At 37.1% G+C, this 15,677-nt stretch overlaps 3 protein-coding genes across 4 annotated transcripts in view; 2 read left to right on the forward strand and 1 right to left on the reverse strand.

Moving 5' to 3' along the window:
- Positions 1-478: 478 nt before the first annotated feature.
- tmem106ba (transmembrane protein 106Ba) lies at positions 479-7,094 on the forward strand. Of its 2 annotated transcripts, none has more exons than XM_048160331.1 (8): positions 479-614; positions 1,229-1,421; positions 1,599-1,662; positions 1,802-1,961; positions 2,171-2,311; positions 2,843-2,892; positions 2,995-3,048; positions 5,960-7,094. In XM_048160331.1, exons 2-8 carry the CDS (start codon positions 1,241-1,243, stop codon positions 6,078-6,080), a joined length of 771 nt encoding a protein of 256 aa, XP_048016288.1. In that variant the 5' UTR covers positions 479-614; positions 1,229-1,240; the 3' UTR covers positions 6,081-7,094. The 2 variants fall into 2 exon arrangements, with proteins under 2 accessions (XP_048016288.1, XP_048016286.1); XM_048160329.1 differs by having other exon boundaries at positions 480-614; positions 1,233-1,421.
- A 1,786-nt stretch (positions 7,095-8,880) lies between these two features.
- Positions 8,881-13,843, forward strand: vwde (von Willebrand factor D and EGF domains). The gene is given in 6 exon segments (XM_048160332.1): positions 8,881-9,278; positions 9,393-9,488; positions 9,612-9,716; positions 13,273-13,368; positions 13,516-13,545; positions 13,548-13,843. Coding segments are annotated over 6 exon segments (636 nt in total). The 5' UTR covers positions 8,881-9,049; the 3' UTR covers positions 13,628-13,843.
- A 59-nt stretch (positions 13,844-13,902) lies between these two features.
- Positions 13,903-15,677, reverse strand: part of vwdel (von Willebrand factor D and EGF domains-like) — a 34,962-nt gene continuing 33,187 nt past the window's right edge. Inside the window, exons 31-32 of the mRNA XM_048160328.1 lie at positions 14,432-14,529; positions 13,903-14,308 (exon numbers count right to left, since the gene is read on the reverse strand). Of these exons, the coding sequence (XP_048016285.1) occupies positions 14,300-14,308; positions 14,432-14,529 (107 nt within the window). The 3' untranslated portion in view covers positions 13,903-14,299. The remainder of the gene's footprint in view (positions 14,309-14,431; positions 14,530-15,677) is intronic.

A 15,677-nucleotide genomic window follows, 5' to 3' on the forward strand; every position in this document is an offset into this window, starting at 1 on the left:
TTGCCAAACCATTCTTCATTTCCTGTCCTGCCCCATCATCTGTCAATCATTATACATAAGAGAAAATTAAGTAAACAGATACATATTCCATATCTCTGTCTCTCTTTACACGCACACCTACATTCATGAGATGGGTAAATGATATCATTAGTAGTTGTTGATTTTGTTTGTTTTACTTTTAAGATGCAATGTTTTATTTTTTATTTCTATATTGTGCAATATGTAGCTACAACAGTAAGAGTCACAAGCACATCTGACTTCAACAGTAGTTTTAGACTAAATAAAGGAAATGAACCCAAAGTAAAACATTGCACATGTACACAGTACAAACAAACAGCCTTGAGACTACTATCAACAGAGAGGCGTGGTATAGAGAGCGTGAGTCCGACAAATCCCGCCTTATACGATATGATTGGCTTGTAACAGTGGCGTACGTAACTATCGTCCAATCACGCGACGCTTACAATGTAGCGTCATGCCATTGATTAAAGCAAGAGGCGGGGCTTGTTGGAAAAGGTTCAGGTTGGGGAAAAAAATAACGCGGTTGCGACAGAGTAATGACATTGTAGCGACTGTAATTTTATACAAACAGAAGACAGAACCCTTCAAAAAAGGTAAACATAACTTAAATCCTATCCGCTGTATTTTCATATCGTACTTTGAGTAATTTCGAATGGCGCTTGATCAGTTTTTAGGCCCAGTTGCTCTTGTATCACAATCTAAGCTATGTTCGTCGCGTGCGTGACTGCGTGTTAATAATGCTCTTTAAATGCATCGCAATATTTGCGTTCTTTTGTTAATGCAGTTAATGCATGTTAGCCTACTGTTATTAAGTATCAACATGTTACTGTTATTCAGTATATCAACATGTTATTGTTATTCAGTAACGAGAAAAAAAGAGAACGTCGACCGTACAGTACATTGTGTTCTCATGTAATCATTTACATGCATGTCTATTTATGATCACACATTAAGCATGTTTATCAGGCACTGATATAAATATGTTGTTTTGTTGAGGAAAGCCAGAATATTTTGATTGCATAATGAGTCATTAACATAATGTATATTTTACTTTATAAAACAACCTGCAGCTGCATACTTTGGAAGAAACGCGTGAAGAAATGTGCTTAAGTTTACCACAACATAAAGATCTAGACTTGGATGATCTTTCATGACTTGTAATCCACTAAATTTCACAGATGATTTCTTTTTTTTTTCTTTTTTTAAGGCAGGCCCAACCATGGGGAAGTCTCTGTTTTCCTTGCCAAAGAAAAAAGAGGACCAGGAGAAACTGACTGAAGACTCAAAGTCCCAAACCGAGGATGATAATGAGGATGTATCACAGTTTCCATATGTTGAATTCACAGGCAGAGACAGTGTCACCTGTCCTACCTGTCAAGGGACAGGGCGAATACCAAGAGGTAAGAACAGATCTGTCTTCCATCCATCCATCCATCTACACATTACTTTGTACTACAAAATGTAACATGCAAATTTATTTTTAACATTAATAAACTGTTCTCTAACAAAGGTGTATCAATAATTGTATAAATCATTGTTGTAATTATGTGTACTTCCTATCCTGGATATTCTCACAGACCAAGAAAACCAGCTAGTTGCTTTGATACCATACAGCGACCAGAGACTGAAGCCAAGACGAACGTAAGTTTGTATGAATATCTATTTCACATCAAAATTGTATATATACATATATATATATATATATATATATATATATATATATATATATATATATATATATATATATTTTATGACTCACTGTATATTTTCAATGTCCCAGGACATTGTACGTGTTTGTATCAGTCTTTCTGTGTCTGCTGCTTTCTGGTCTGGCTGTGTTCTTCCTGTTCCCTCGGACTATTGACGTCTCTTATGTTGGAGTGAAGTCAGCCTATGTCACTTATGACAGAGACCGGCGGATAATATACCTAAATATCACGGTAATATCTATAGCACACCCTTTGAATTAGTATTTCAGGATTGTTCACCAAATATTACCTGTTTAATTTGTAATTCTATTCTTTCTGTTTTGGTGGGATTGAACTTGATAATGAGATCAGATCAGACTTTTGACAAAGTCAGGGTATTTTTTCATTTTTGTTGTCATGTGTTTGTTTAATTTTAAATAACAGTATTTTTTTTTTCTCAGAATACCCTTAACATCACCAACAATAATTACTACCCAATACACGTGGCCAACATCTCAGCCCAGGTGCAGTTCTACAAGACTGTCATTGGAAAGTCTGTCGTCAGTAATGTCACCACCATCATCCCCCTGGATATGCGACAGGTGTGTGGAAATTTATTTAGATCAGTGGTATAAAACAGTATTTTTAGGTTCACTACAGTGTGTCAGTGACTTTGTTATATTGTGTGTGTCTGTTAATATATGAAAAAATATTATTTAATTATTAATATAAAATTGTTATACTTCAGCAAACATTACTTGACTAATAATTTTATATTAATAAGTGTGTGTGTGTTTGTGTGAAAAAACTATTAAATATTTGTTAATAGAAAAATATTAGTTAAGTAATGTTTGCTGGAGTATGCTGGTTTAAAAACATAAAATATAATAAAAGTGTACAATATAATGAAACTGTTCTAAACCATTATTTTAGTAACATGTCTGACTGATTCAAGCCTAAATATGTATTCATAGTGAGGAAAAATCACATGGGAGTTTTTAGACACACACTAAGATAACAGAAAGAAAATGACCTGTATCCAATAAAGCTGATTCATTTAGTCATATGGAGTTTCTCTCCATGTGTAATAACTTAGATAGCGACTGTTATCAATGTCATTGTCTTATTTTTAGGTTGATTACACTGTTCCCACTATCATAGCCAATGAGATGAGCTACATATTGTGAGTATTTGCCAGTCTGGCCTTACAACAATAAAACTTTCATAAAGACAATTTATCTTACAGTGTTCTAAAATGCGTATTGTTGCATATCTGTTTTTACAGTGACTACTGTACCATGCCGTCAATTAAAGTGCATAACATTGTTGTCATGATGCAGTAAGTATTCTGTAATGGACAATCTGATTTCTTTTAGTGAATCTGTGTGTTTAAACAATTTATTTAAATGAACAGATTAAAAAAAGTATTTCAATAGATAAATGTTTAGTAAAATTGTACTGTATTCAGTTTTTTTATAGTTGTATTTAGTATTTTTGTGTTTGTTTTAATGTTCAAGTTTATTAAAGAATTATAATATAAAGATAATAAAATCATTAAAGGTGCAGTAAGCAATTTCTGAGAAGCGTTGTCAAAAGTGGATCGGCCCGAGCAGCACAACGCACTTGTAGCCAATCAGCAGTAGGTGGGCGTGTCCACTCGTGATGTGGGAGGAAAGAGAGTGAGCTAGAGGGAGATTTGGGCTGCGTTCCAGTTGGGTTTTTTTTTTTTTTTTTTATGCCCTTCCCTTGCTAACTTCCCTCAGTCTCGTTGACTCGGATGTACGTCATTGCTTACATTGCACGAGTGCCAACTACTGGCGGAACCTTTGCAATGGGCTGAATTTGAATGTCCTAAGCCCTTGATCACTTGGAATTCCCTATGGAGTTGATTTATTATTTATTTTTTTCCCTTACGAAATTGTTTAATGCAGCATTCTATATGTATATAGGTGTGTTTGGGTTGTTTTAAATATTCAAAAAAAAAAAATCATAGGGTTGTTTGTGGTGAGGTAAATTAAACACGATATGCGGTGACATCACAATCGTGTTGCATTGTCGTATATGGAGCTGCCTGAAGTGTACATATGAAGTAGACTTACTCCCTCGGCAAAATCAAGGGAGCAAGGAGATCTGTCCATATAAACTTCCCTCGTCCACTTCACAAAGTGGAACGCACTTCATAATGGTGGCAGGGATTCCTCCAAGGGGAAGTGCTTAGGAAAGTTTGCAAGTGCATGTCTAAAAGTGGAGTGGAACGCAGCCTTGAAGAAAGACTGTAGAAAGAGAGATGCCTGAGAGACATTACAAAAAAAAAAGGTCTGAGGAATATCACTGGAAAAAGAAGGGTTATGATCAGGCAAGAGCTTTAGGATCCATGTTTATATTAGAAGATCTTTCCAGCGCTGGAGAGACTTAAGCGAGAATGCTTGAAAATGGACGCCGAGGTTGCGTGTAGTTTCTGCTCCATACCTGAGTAACATTGCCATGTTTCACAGAACCAAACCAAGATATGCTGTTGATGTAATGTTAGCTATAGTAACAGGACAGTTTTGAGTGTCATTGTTTGTCTGGAGCTGCTGGCAACTAACAACCATTTTGTTTTGTTCCTTGTTGTTCGTTCATCATCTTCGCTTTATATTACATGAAGTATTATTTTGCTTTACTTCAGCTATGATAAAGAGACATCCACTCTTGCATAGCGTTTTGTTCATTTTGGGGGGTGAAAGGTGGCGTGTGTACAAACCCGATTCCAAAAAAGTTGGGACACTATACAAATTGTGAATAAAAAAGGAATGCAATAATTTACAAATCTCATAAACTTATATTTTATTCACAATAGAATATAGATAACATATCAAATGTTGAAAGTGAGACATTTTGAAATGTCATGCCAAATATTGGCTCATTTTGGATTTCATGAGAGCTACACATTCCAAAAAAGTTGGGACAGGTAGCAATAAGAGGCCGGAAAAGTTAAATGTACATATAAGGAACAATTTGCAACTTATTAGGTCAATTGGCAACAAGATTGGGTATAAAAAGAGCCTCTCAGAGTGGCAGTGTCTCTCAGAAGTCAAGATGGGCAGAGGATCACCAATTCCCCCAATGCTGCGGCGAAAAATAGTGGAGCAGTATCAGAAAGGAGTTTCTCAGAGAAAAATTGCAAAGAGTTATCATCATCTACAGTGCATAGATGTTATCATCATCTACAGTGCATAATATCATCCAAAGATTCAGAGAATCTGGAACAATCTCTGTGTGTAAGGGTCAAGGCCGGGAAACCATACTGGATACCCGTGATCTTCGGGCCCTTAGACGGCACTGCATCACATACAGGAATGCTACTGTAATGGAAATCACAACACGGGCTCAGGAATAGGGTACAAGGACAACCCAAGTTGTTATCAGCGCTCAGTTCAGAAGCCTGCATCTCTGATGGTATGGAGTTGCATGAGTGTGTGTGGCATGGGCAGCTTACACATCTGGAAAGGCACCATCAATGCTGAAAGGTATATCCAAGTTCTAGAACAACATATGCTCCCATCCAGACGTCGTCTCTTTCAGGGAAGACCTTGCTTTTTCCAACATGACAATTCCAGACCACATACTGCATCAATTACAACATCATGGTTGCGTAGAAGAAGGATCCGGGTACTGAAATGGCCAGCCTGCAGTCCAGATCTTTCACCCATAGAAAACATTTGTTGCATCATAAAGAGGAAGATGCGACAAAGAAGATCTAAGACAGTTGAGCAACTAGAAGCCTGCATTAGACAAGAACGGGACAACATTTCTATTCCTAAACTTGAGCAACTTGTCTCCTCAGTCCCCAGATGTTTGCAGACTGTTATAAAAAGAAGAGGGGATGTCACACAGTGGTAAACATGGCCTTGTCCCAACTTTTTTGAGATGTGTTGATGCCATGAAATTTAAAATCAACTTATTTTTCCCTTAAAATTATACATTTTCTCAGTTTAAACATTTGATATGTCATCTATGTTGTATTTTAATAAAATATTGAAATCTGAAACTTCCACATCATTGCATTCTCTTTACTTTTTTGGAATCGGGTTTGTATGTTTGGGTTGATTTCAAATATCAGCATTTCTCAGAAATTGCTTACTGCACCTTTAACCATAAAATGTTAAAAAACATTTGCGGTTTGGTTTACACGCATTATATGCAGTAAGAGCAAAATATAATGCCTATGTTCTCCACTTCCAACTAACAAAGAAAATATGTCTCTCCAGAATGACTGTAACTGCAGTGTACTTTGGCCATGCTGAGCAGGTGTCTCAGGAAAAGTACCTGTACGTGGACTGCGGCTCAAACACCACCACTTCACGTGGACCCATGAGTGTGATACAGTGACGCCCCTCCGTATGACCCACAATCCCTAATGTTCTAATGTGGTGGTAAAAAAAATCTACTTGTCCTGAAGTCTGTACTGTAGGGTGGCAACATCAGGATTGATCAGCGAGTTTCAGTCGGAGAGCTGATGCCTTTCTTAGCACATCATTACTGATTCTTTAGCACTGGAGGTTTTGCTTGGATAGACAGAAGCACTTTAGTATATTTTGGGAAAAGGAATGACAGCAGCAGAATATTCTACATAGAGCTGCAACACTTAAACAACTTTGACTTTACTCCGTTATTCTTTTGGTGTGTTTATTTTGTAATTTTAAACATTGTCATGCTCATATCATTCTGTTACTTAGCTGTTTGTTGAGCAGGTACTCTGTAGATGTTTTTTTGAGTATGTTATTAACATATATCAACAAAACCATTAACAGATGCCTTCATTTTTACTGGGATGTTACTTGCCTGAAACCACACTCAAACTTGAGTTTATGAGAATTTTAGATTAACTCCATATTGTGGATTTTCATCTTCTTACTGCAAAGATTTTTTGTTTGGTTTAAATGTTTTATTTTAATTTCACAATTTATGTTCAAAGGGAATGTTTAGAAGGACGGTCTAAACTACTTTTGAAATTATGAAAATTTAAAAAAAAAAATAAAATGAAGTGGGCCATTTTGAGGCAAGCACAACACGAACCAGGTGTCATAATGAAATGTAATATAAATTTACCTCAGCAGGAAGCTATGGAGTGTATTAATTAAGAAAAAAAGGGAACAGAAGTTGATGGACTTCTGTTAATTGATAGTACATTTCTGTTGTCATATTTCAATCACTAAATTTGACCATTTTTTCTTCTTCTTGGTGTTGATGTAGATTATTGTTAACTTGGATGTTTCTCATTCATTTAAACCTTTTTTCTTATTTTGTTTTGGTGGAATGACACTTTTACATAAACTTATTTGAATGGTATTTAATTTCAGTGTTGGAAGGATTTATCAATAAATAGAATTTCTTTGATGAAAATTGTGTCCATGTATTTTTTTCTTGACTTTTTTGTGGGCATTTCAGCACTCTCCCAAGTAAATGTTATAGCCCAATATACTATAATACTAAATTTTCTAGTGTTCATGTTATGGTAAATTAAAGTAGGAAGGACTGACACAAATTAGCAATGTCTATTTAATATGAATTTACTCTGTGGGTTAGCCTGAAATAACACATTATTGTTTATCTTTTTGGGGGTCTTAGTTAAAACCCATTAGTAATTAGTTTTGGAGAGAAAAGTGGTGTGTGACCGTCACAATATTCCACAAGATGGCGCATACAATATAAGGTACCTAGATGCGAGTGAGGTAAAACACCATCAGATGTTTTGGAGGCGAAATAATGGTTTAAGGTTAGTAATGATAAAATAGCTTTTAGTTTTGTAACCACTTAAAGATGGGGGTGATAAATAGAAGAAGTAATATATGCTGACTACTAATATTTGGGGCGGCGTGTTGTCATGAGCTGAAATATATATTTTAGGCACCCTTATGCTTTTGTGTTCACAATGTGCTGTGTTTACATTTTCTTCCGAAGAAAGAAGGATTCTGCACATCTGTTGATGTCATTAAAGTTCCTGCTCACTTCCTCTCATGTCTCAGACTAGCAGATCCGTCTGGTTCCACTTTAATGGGCCTCTGAAACAAACGCCATGTAATGTTAGCTACTTCATGCCTTGATTTACCATGAATGAACCACCGATTTCAGACAGATAGAGTTACAATAATATAACCCCTTCCCTTACAGAACAATCTGTAAGTTTGACATCTATTGTGTGCTGGAATCAGGCTTGCCAACAACGCATTTTTAACAATGACAAATAAAAACTACAAATAACCAATGATTAAAAATCTACCTATTATTTTTAGTTCATACATAGGCCTACATGTCATTCAGAGAGGGAAATATATTAGCCGTGGTCTGAAAACTCTGAGCTGGAATTTCACTGAGGAGGAAGGAAATTCTCAAGACATCTGCAGAATCCATTTCCTCACATTTCCTGGGATCAGCGAAGTGAATGTATGGGAATTCTTTTAAACGACATTAACATAGGCATAAACAAGACTAAGTTTGGACTTAATAAAAGACTGCAGATACTCACTCTCTCTTAGAAATTCTGCTGTAATGCGAAAGATTCAATTGTAATGTGTTGTTATCTTCTTTTAACAATTTTACAGACTTTTGAGCCCCAAAACCCTGTTTAAAAAAAAAACAGCATATGCTGGTTAGGTAGGTTTTGAAGCTGGTTTATGCTGGTCAAGTGCTGGTCCAGGACCTGCCTAGGACCAGCACTTGACCAGCTTAAACCAGCTTCTATGCTTCAAAACCTACCTAACCAGCATATGCTGCTTTTTTTTTTAACAGGGAACCTATTTGGGCATGCTTAAATATTTACTATATTTTATACATACATTCCCATTCAAAAGTTTGGGGTAAGATTTTTGTTTTGTTTTTAAAGAAATTCCTTTTATTCAGCAAGGATACATCAAATTGATCAAATGTGAGTTACAAAAGATTTATATTGCAAAAAAATATACATTTATATTTTGTTATTTTGAACTTTCATATTCATCAAAGATCCCTGAAAAAAAAAAATGTATCACTGTTTCCACAAAAATATCTTTCTTTGAAATAAATACTGTTTGGTCTCAAAATACCTTTTGGGACCACTTGTTGATGGACTTACAGGTTCATTTCTCACAAAAGACAGCTATAAACTACAGACAACCACGGCACACACGCTCCTCTAAACACACACTCTGAGCTTGTCTGTCTCTCAGTCCTGTCACACACATTCCTAAGTTAGTACTTTTCCAGCTGTGGCTCCCTGCTGTACCATGTCTGTCCAGTAGGTGATTTACAGTGTTGTATGCTGTTCAAACAGACATTCACCAGCACTCTCAGTCTTTCTGGTTCCTTGTAAGAGTGTGGATATGAAAATGGCAGTGCTTTGCTGTACTTCCATGCATCTCTTGCTGGTGGCACTCGCCGCTCTTGCTGGGATTTGTCTGGGAGGGTCCGACGGGCCCCGAGGGGTGGCTCTTCCTTTTGTCTTTGACCCAAAAGCGACGTGCGACCCACCTTGCAAACATGCCGGGATTTGCATCCGAAATAACACCTGCTTCTGCTCAAGAGGATACGAGGGAGAAACCTGCCAATATGGTGATGTTTCAAGTTACTTGCTATGCAGTGGATTTTAGTGGAGTGTGTTTGTCAAACTTGTGTTTTATATATTTAAGGGGGGCACAACTCACATGACTTGCATGTTGATTTCAGCAAACTGTTATCCAAAGTGTAAAAATGGTGGAGTGTGTCTTCGACCTGGAAAATGCAGATGCCCTTCAGGATTTGGAGGAAAATACTGTCACAAAGGTAACTGTGAATTAGGTTTTTAAAGGTTGTTTGCAAGTTGAACAATAAAAAAAATTAACAAACAAGGTCAAAAATGCCAACAACACAGATAATTCACAGTCTGTGTGTGTTTGTATTTGTCAGTGGTGTGCGACAGTGGCTGTTGGAACGGTGGTGAATGTATTGCTGTGAATGGAGAAGCAAAATGCATCTGTCCATCCAGCTGGACCGGCTCCAGATGCCAAGACGGTTTGTTGATCCCATTTTGTTTTATTTATAAATCACAAATCCATAATGTTAGTTATTGCATTGAGAAAGGGTGAACAATCTGAAAAAAATATATTTTGTTGACCTCTGTACTTACCTTATCTCAAATTTTTCCAACAATGTTTAAATCCAGAGAAATCAGCAATTTTAACCAAGACACGGATTGTGTCATTTCATCACCTGTCAATGACTCTATCCAATAGTCAATGACAATATCCGCGTTACCCTTGATTTCCAGTTTTACTTTCGTAGAAACCATGGAAATCGGAAATTCACTCCAGTGGCCTCATCCTGCTCCCACGGCTCTCAGCTTACACTGTTAACCCATTCGCTCATCCATGAACATGATTTCTCCCCATGTCCGTTGGACGACGACAACTCCCCATGATTCCACACGCATTCATGGCTAGGGTTGGGTATCGTTTGAATTTGAACGATTCCGATTCCGATTTCGATTCCTTGTTTCGATTCCGGTTCCTAGCGATTCTCGATTCCGATTATTTTAAGAGGCAGGGTCAAAAAAAGTTTAGGATATTTTAAATGAGCTAGCTAACCAACGGTCTTTCTGAAGGAAATAGTCTGACCTTCTTCATCAATTTTAATTCTATGAACTTTTGACTTTTTATGAACTTTACTATGAATTTCTCACAGGGCTGTTTTCAACTACAATATAAATATCAAATCTATGAACTTGAATATAAATATTATAAATTATGAATATATTTTCACAGGGGTACACTTTCCTCAAGAGAGCTTTATTTTTGAAAACCTTATGAAAACACATTTACACATGAGTGTATGATGCTGCAGGTACTTGAACATGTTACTGTGTTCCTACTGATGGGCTAACCTGGTGCAGAATAGCAAATAAACAATAAGAAACAACTTGTAAAACCCAGGCCAGATTAGCAGCAGGTACAGTATAAAATCAGAAACAGTTCTTGTTAAGGAAAATGATCATATCTGCCTTTTCAGGCAGGATGCGTGAGCGTTCTGGACAGATAGTATCTCCTGCTCAGTCGGCACAGCGCGTCAAAGACGGGGCACACATTTATTTCTACTCCATGAACTCGGAGGTGCTTTATCATGTTCGACGTGCACCCTCCTATGCACGAAACAATCTTGCCGCAAATGTTGCATTTTGCCGAGATTTCGTTCTGTTTAGAAAAGTGAATCCACACTGTGGACCGCCGACGCACGCTATCCATGTTCGACTCGCTCGGTTATGCCAACACTTCTGGTGGACGCTTCTTTGTTGGTGTTCAGCGGTTTCTTCTTCCAGTTGGCGGACTGTGAATCGAAACTAGGAATCGAAATTTAAACTTTTGAACGATTCCGGGAAAATCGCAAAGCTAGTCCCGGGTTCCAATCAATACTCGATACTCGATACCCAAGCCTATTCATGGCATCCTCAAGCTACGCCTTTGTTTTTGAATAAGCAACCTCTAGCGGTGAAAATTACATATTGTGCCTTTAATCACGTTGCCTGTGTTCGGCTGAAATCATTTGGTGAATCAAAACAAAGGTGGTAATGTGAGCCCTAGCCAATGAGATTACAAATTTTGCGTTAGTTTCGCCCATTGCCAAAGCAATTAGCACCATATTTCGCCTACTATATTGTAGGGAAGTATGCAATTTCGGATGCAGCCTTAAAGGCCCTGTGAACCGGAAGTTGCAAACGACTTTTCTGTGATGTGTTTCCAAGAAAAACGGAATATTGAATAGAGGGCAGGGTTTTACTTTAGTGCTCCTCCTCTCCATCTCTCCCTCATAGCAGATTAATGGTTGGAGGGAAGTGGCTTAAGCGTTTTCAACCCAAGCCGTCAAACTGACGTCATCAGAGAAGGAACGCCATTCCAGACCGGAAGATTACCATGAAAAACTATTTTTTTCTGTGCATTAACACAGATTAATTGTTCACCACAAGATTAGTAATATGCACAAACGAAGTAAATAGGGTCGATTTTGATTTCATGATGACTATTTACAGTGGAGTGCTGCAGGGATGACATCTAAACCCAAAAGACTAATTCGCCAGTGGTTCCCTCAAGATTTTCCTATAGATTTTTCAATTCATGAGTAAAATAAAATCTGTGCTAAACATAACTTGATGATACTTGAACGTTTTGCTCTACAATGTAAACTGCACACACTCACCCCAAATATTCTTATCTAAATATAACAGCTTCAAAATTTGTTTTTCGATACAAATGTAGGTAATTTACATTGTAGAACCAAACATTCAAGTATCATCAAGTTATGTTTACCACAGACCTTATTTTGCAAATAAATTGAAAATTGAATAAATTGAAAATAAAAATAATAAAAGCCCAAAGGAAAATCTTGAGGGAACCACTGGTGAATTAGTCTTCTGGATTTTGATGTCATCCCTGCAGCACTCCACTGTAAAGACTTCATTGTAATGTGTTGTTAGTAACTTTTTTTACCTTCATAAATCGTTTTCTAAGTCCTTACGATGGTTAATTGACTTGTAGTGGTGTGTTTGAGGCGAGCACTAACCCCCTCTGGCACGTCTACGCCAGAATACAGCACTTGCAAGTTGAGCTTCGCCGACCCGACACAATCTCGCCTCATGTTCACGTTCACGCAAGAGTGACAAAATGCTTTACGGTAATTAAAAAACAATGTATATATTATGACTTTATAAGACAATTTCGAAAATTACCCACCTCCATCGAGATTTCTTGTACTGTATTTGCAAAACTACTGCGCTGGTGAGCGTTGTAGTCGTTGTAGTCCAGAGCTGCGCTTGGAGTATTTACGACAGTGTGATTCACTGAAGGAACCTGTAGGGGGAGCTTCGCAAATCTTACTGAGTTCCGCTTTAACACTTTTAGAGAGATTTTTGACTCTACAGTGGCCCCAAAACCCAGTTGAAAAAACCAGCATATGCTGGTTAGGTAGGTTTTGAGGCATAGAAGCTGGTTTGAGCTGGTTTATGCATCCAAAATCATTGTATAAAAGTTCTGGTTCACACGATTTTCACAACTCACAACTTTTAAAACTGTTTTTATGGAGTTTCTGTCTTACTAAAAGTTTTTTCCCCCCAGAAAGATGTTTCGTCAGCTGAACAATCATGATGTTGTTAAACAACAGTACTATCCATTGAACTCATTTTAATTCTATCCCTCACATCTTCCTTTTCATTCCTGAAGAAAATTAAATAGGGCGCTTCCGTGACTATTGTTGAGTAAAACTATTAAAAACTTTTCATTTTTCGTTAATTGAAATAAAGATGAAATAAAATAAAATATCCATTGGAAAATGTAAATGTAACAAATTTAAACAAAAATTAAAAATGTTGTCTTGGCAACTAACTGAAAAAAATAAGTTTGCATTGAAGTACTAAATTGGCTACAACTAAAACTGAAATAAATAATAGCTGAATAGAAATATTTTAAAAATGAATAAAAAAGGCAAAATGAATAATTTACATGTACATTCTCTTGAGTTGTTGTGCCTAGATGTCAGCGGAGTGTATGGGTCACATGTTGATCATTTATCTCTGTTTCCGTAGCGATCTGTCCACAGGGATGTAGGAATGGGGGCAGCTGTGTGGCTCCTGGAATCTGCAGCTGTCCTGATGGATGGATAGGCGGAGCCTGCCACACAGGTTGGTGACGACACAAAGATCTATATACGAGACTCTTCAACTGCTCTAGAAAGAGTTTTTTGTTGTGCAGTTACTATATGATGATTTAAGGAGTTGTAGGTGTGCAAATCCATAAGTTTACTCAAAAATTCCTCCTTCTGTCTGCAGCTGTGTGTAAAAAGCGGTGTATGAATGGGGGAAGTGTGTGTCTCCTGACACCTGTCGCTGTCGAGCTCCATTCTCAGGCCCGCAGTGTGAAGAGAGGAAGAAGCTCTTCTGATGTCAGAACTGTCTGACCTCTGACCTCATCGGTCCCTCAGATTGGTGCTAAAGTTACTTGTTTGTTTGTTGAACCCAAACTGAACATTGTGTGAAGTGTGATGTTTTCTTACATTAACATTGTACATTAATTACATTGTGACTTTTGTATTATTAAGTAGTGTGTTTAAGATAACTGATGAATTTCCTTTAGCGTACACTACAACTAATTAAATAAAGGTAAAAATAAAATTGTGTGTGCAACTTGTTTATAAGGTTTTAAAGATCAGAAATATGATTCATTCCCGTTTTTGTTGTTGACGACTTCTTTTTATTGAGAAATGACACTAAGCTGTATTTTTATGATTTCAAATGTGGCTTTGTTTCTTTAAAAGCAATTTACTTGAAAATATTTTATCAACACTATAAAATGTACACACTGTAGTACATACATCACAAAAATCAAATGAAAAAGTCATTGTCAGAGCTGTGCAAGAGATGTAAAACAACACCCACATACACGAATAACACTCCTGAAATACTATAGTAATCAGACAGAGTCTAATAGAAGTATATATATTTTTTAGGTTTGCTTCACTTTTAGGGCACTGATGCTTACACACACACACCAACACACTCACACCATTTATTTATTACAGTGAAACAGAACGCTGTCTTCAATGTCACATCTTCATCACCTTGTCTGCAAATACAAAGTTTGCGGTCAGTTAATCTTTTGTCCATAAATGAAGTCAAAAATGTTTTTACAAAGATCATTTTAAAGATGAAATCAATGATGGTAATGTAACGTTTGTGAAATGCCTACTTTAGTACCACAGGAAGGTCCAGTGTAACCTTGACGACAGTGGCAGAAATTTGGGAAAACACATCTCCCCCCATTGAGGCACGTTTGTTGACAGATTGCTGTTAGGGGAGAAATTAAAGATAAAATAAAATAAAAAATTATTTGTAATTACTAAATACACAGACACACATACATACATATCCAACAGTTCTTTCTGGTTCTCGAATCTGAATCTTGCAGCGACTGTCAATGCGATCGAGCAAATCTACCATATTTTTTATACATACTACTGTTGTTGTGTCACAAAATGTAGTTTAATAGAGTTTTTAGGCGAGAATGTAGTTATTTAGACCTCAAATATGTGACTCGTGCTCCAGGCCGTCAGCAGCCGTTCAGTGCTCGTGTACCCGCAGAGAACAGCTTCATCTCGGCCAGTCATTCAGGTATTTGCCACTTTTATGTAGATAGTCACTCTCTCATAATACCATAATACTCGACTTTACATAACACAATAAGCTTCAATGAAGCGACTCGATGTTCCTTCGTTACAAGTTCTAAAGTGACGTTTTGGAATTAGTAACAGAGGCTTGGGCTCAACTGTTAAATTATCAACTTGAGATTTGAATCTGTGGCGGCAGGAAGTAGTTCTGCACAAAAGAGGGTTTTTAAAGACACTCCATTGTTGTTTCTATTTATTTAAACACTCATGCCATCAAACTGTTGTATAAACGCAATATCACACTCCTAGCCATGCAATATGGCTGTATAACAGCACACTGTGATTACCTACGGCCGAATCACATTGATATTTTATATTGTTGCAGAACCTCTCTTCCCAGTCTGACAGTAACGTTGCCCCTCCTTCTGAAAAGCGTAATGTGCTCTGATTGGTCGGCTGGACCAGTGTGTTGTGAGTGGTCAACCGCTTTGAGCGCGTTTTGGAAATGTAATGCCCCTTATCATAACTGTGAGTTTCAATACATTACTTAGCCACCTTTCACACAGAGATTCCAGAAAATACACTGATAATGTGTATTTTCCTCATTTAAATTATTTAAATGATGAATATTGTGACTTGAACATTCCTGGAAGAAAACTCAAGACTACAATCGAGGCGTTTCAGAGAGTTCACAAACTGTGTTTACTGATATATAGAATGGACTTTGTGCATTGTAACTGCTTGTTTTCATGCTAACAAAACAACATTACACAAAAAAATTGGACACGACCACAACGCAGCCCTGAAGTATCAGCAGAGATCGAGTCG

The sequence above is a fragment of the Megalobrama amblycephala genome, linkage group LG16, assembly GCF_018812025.1.
Source record: "Megalobrama amblycephala isolate DHTTF-2021 linkage group LG16, ASM1881202v1, whole genome shotgun sequence".
NCBI classification, from domain to species: Eukaryota; Metazoa; Chordata; class Actinopteri; order Cypriniformes; family Xenocyprididae; genus Megalobrama; species Megalobrama amblycephala.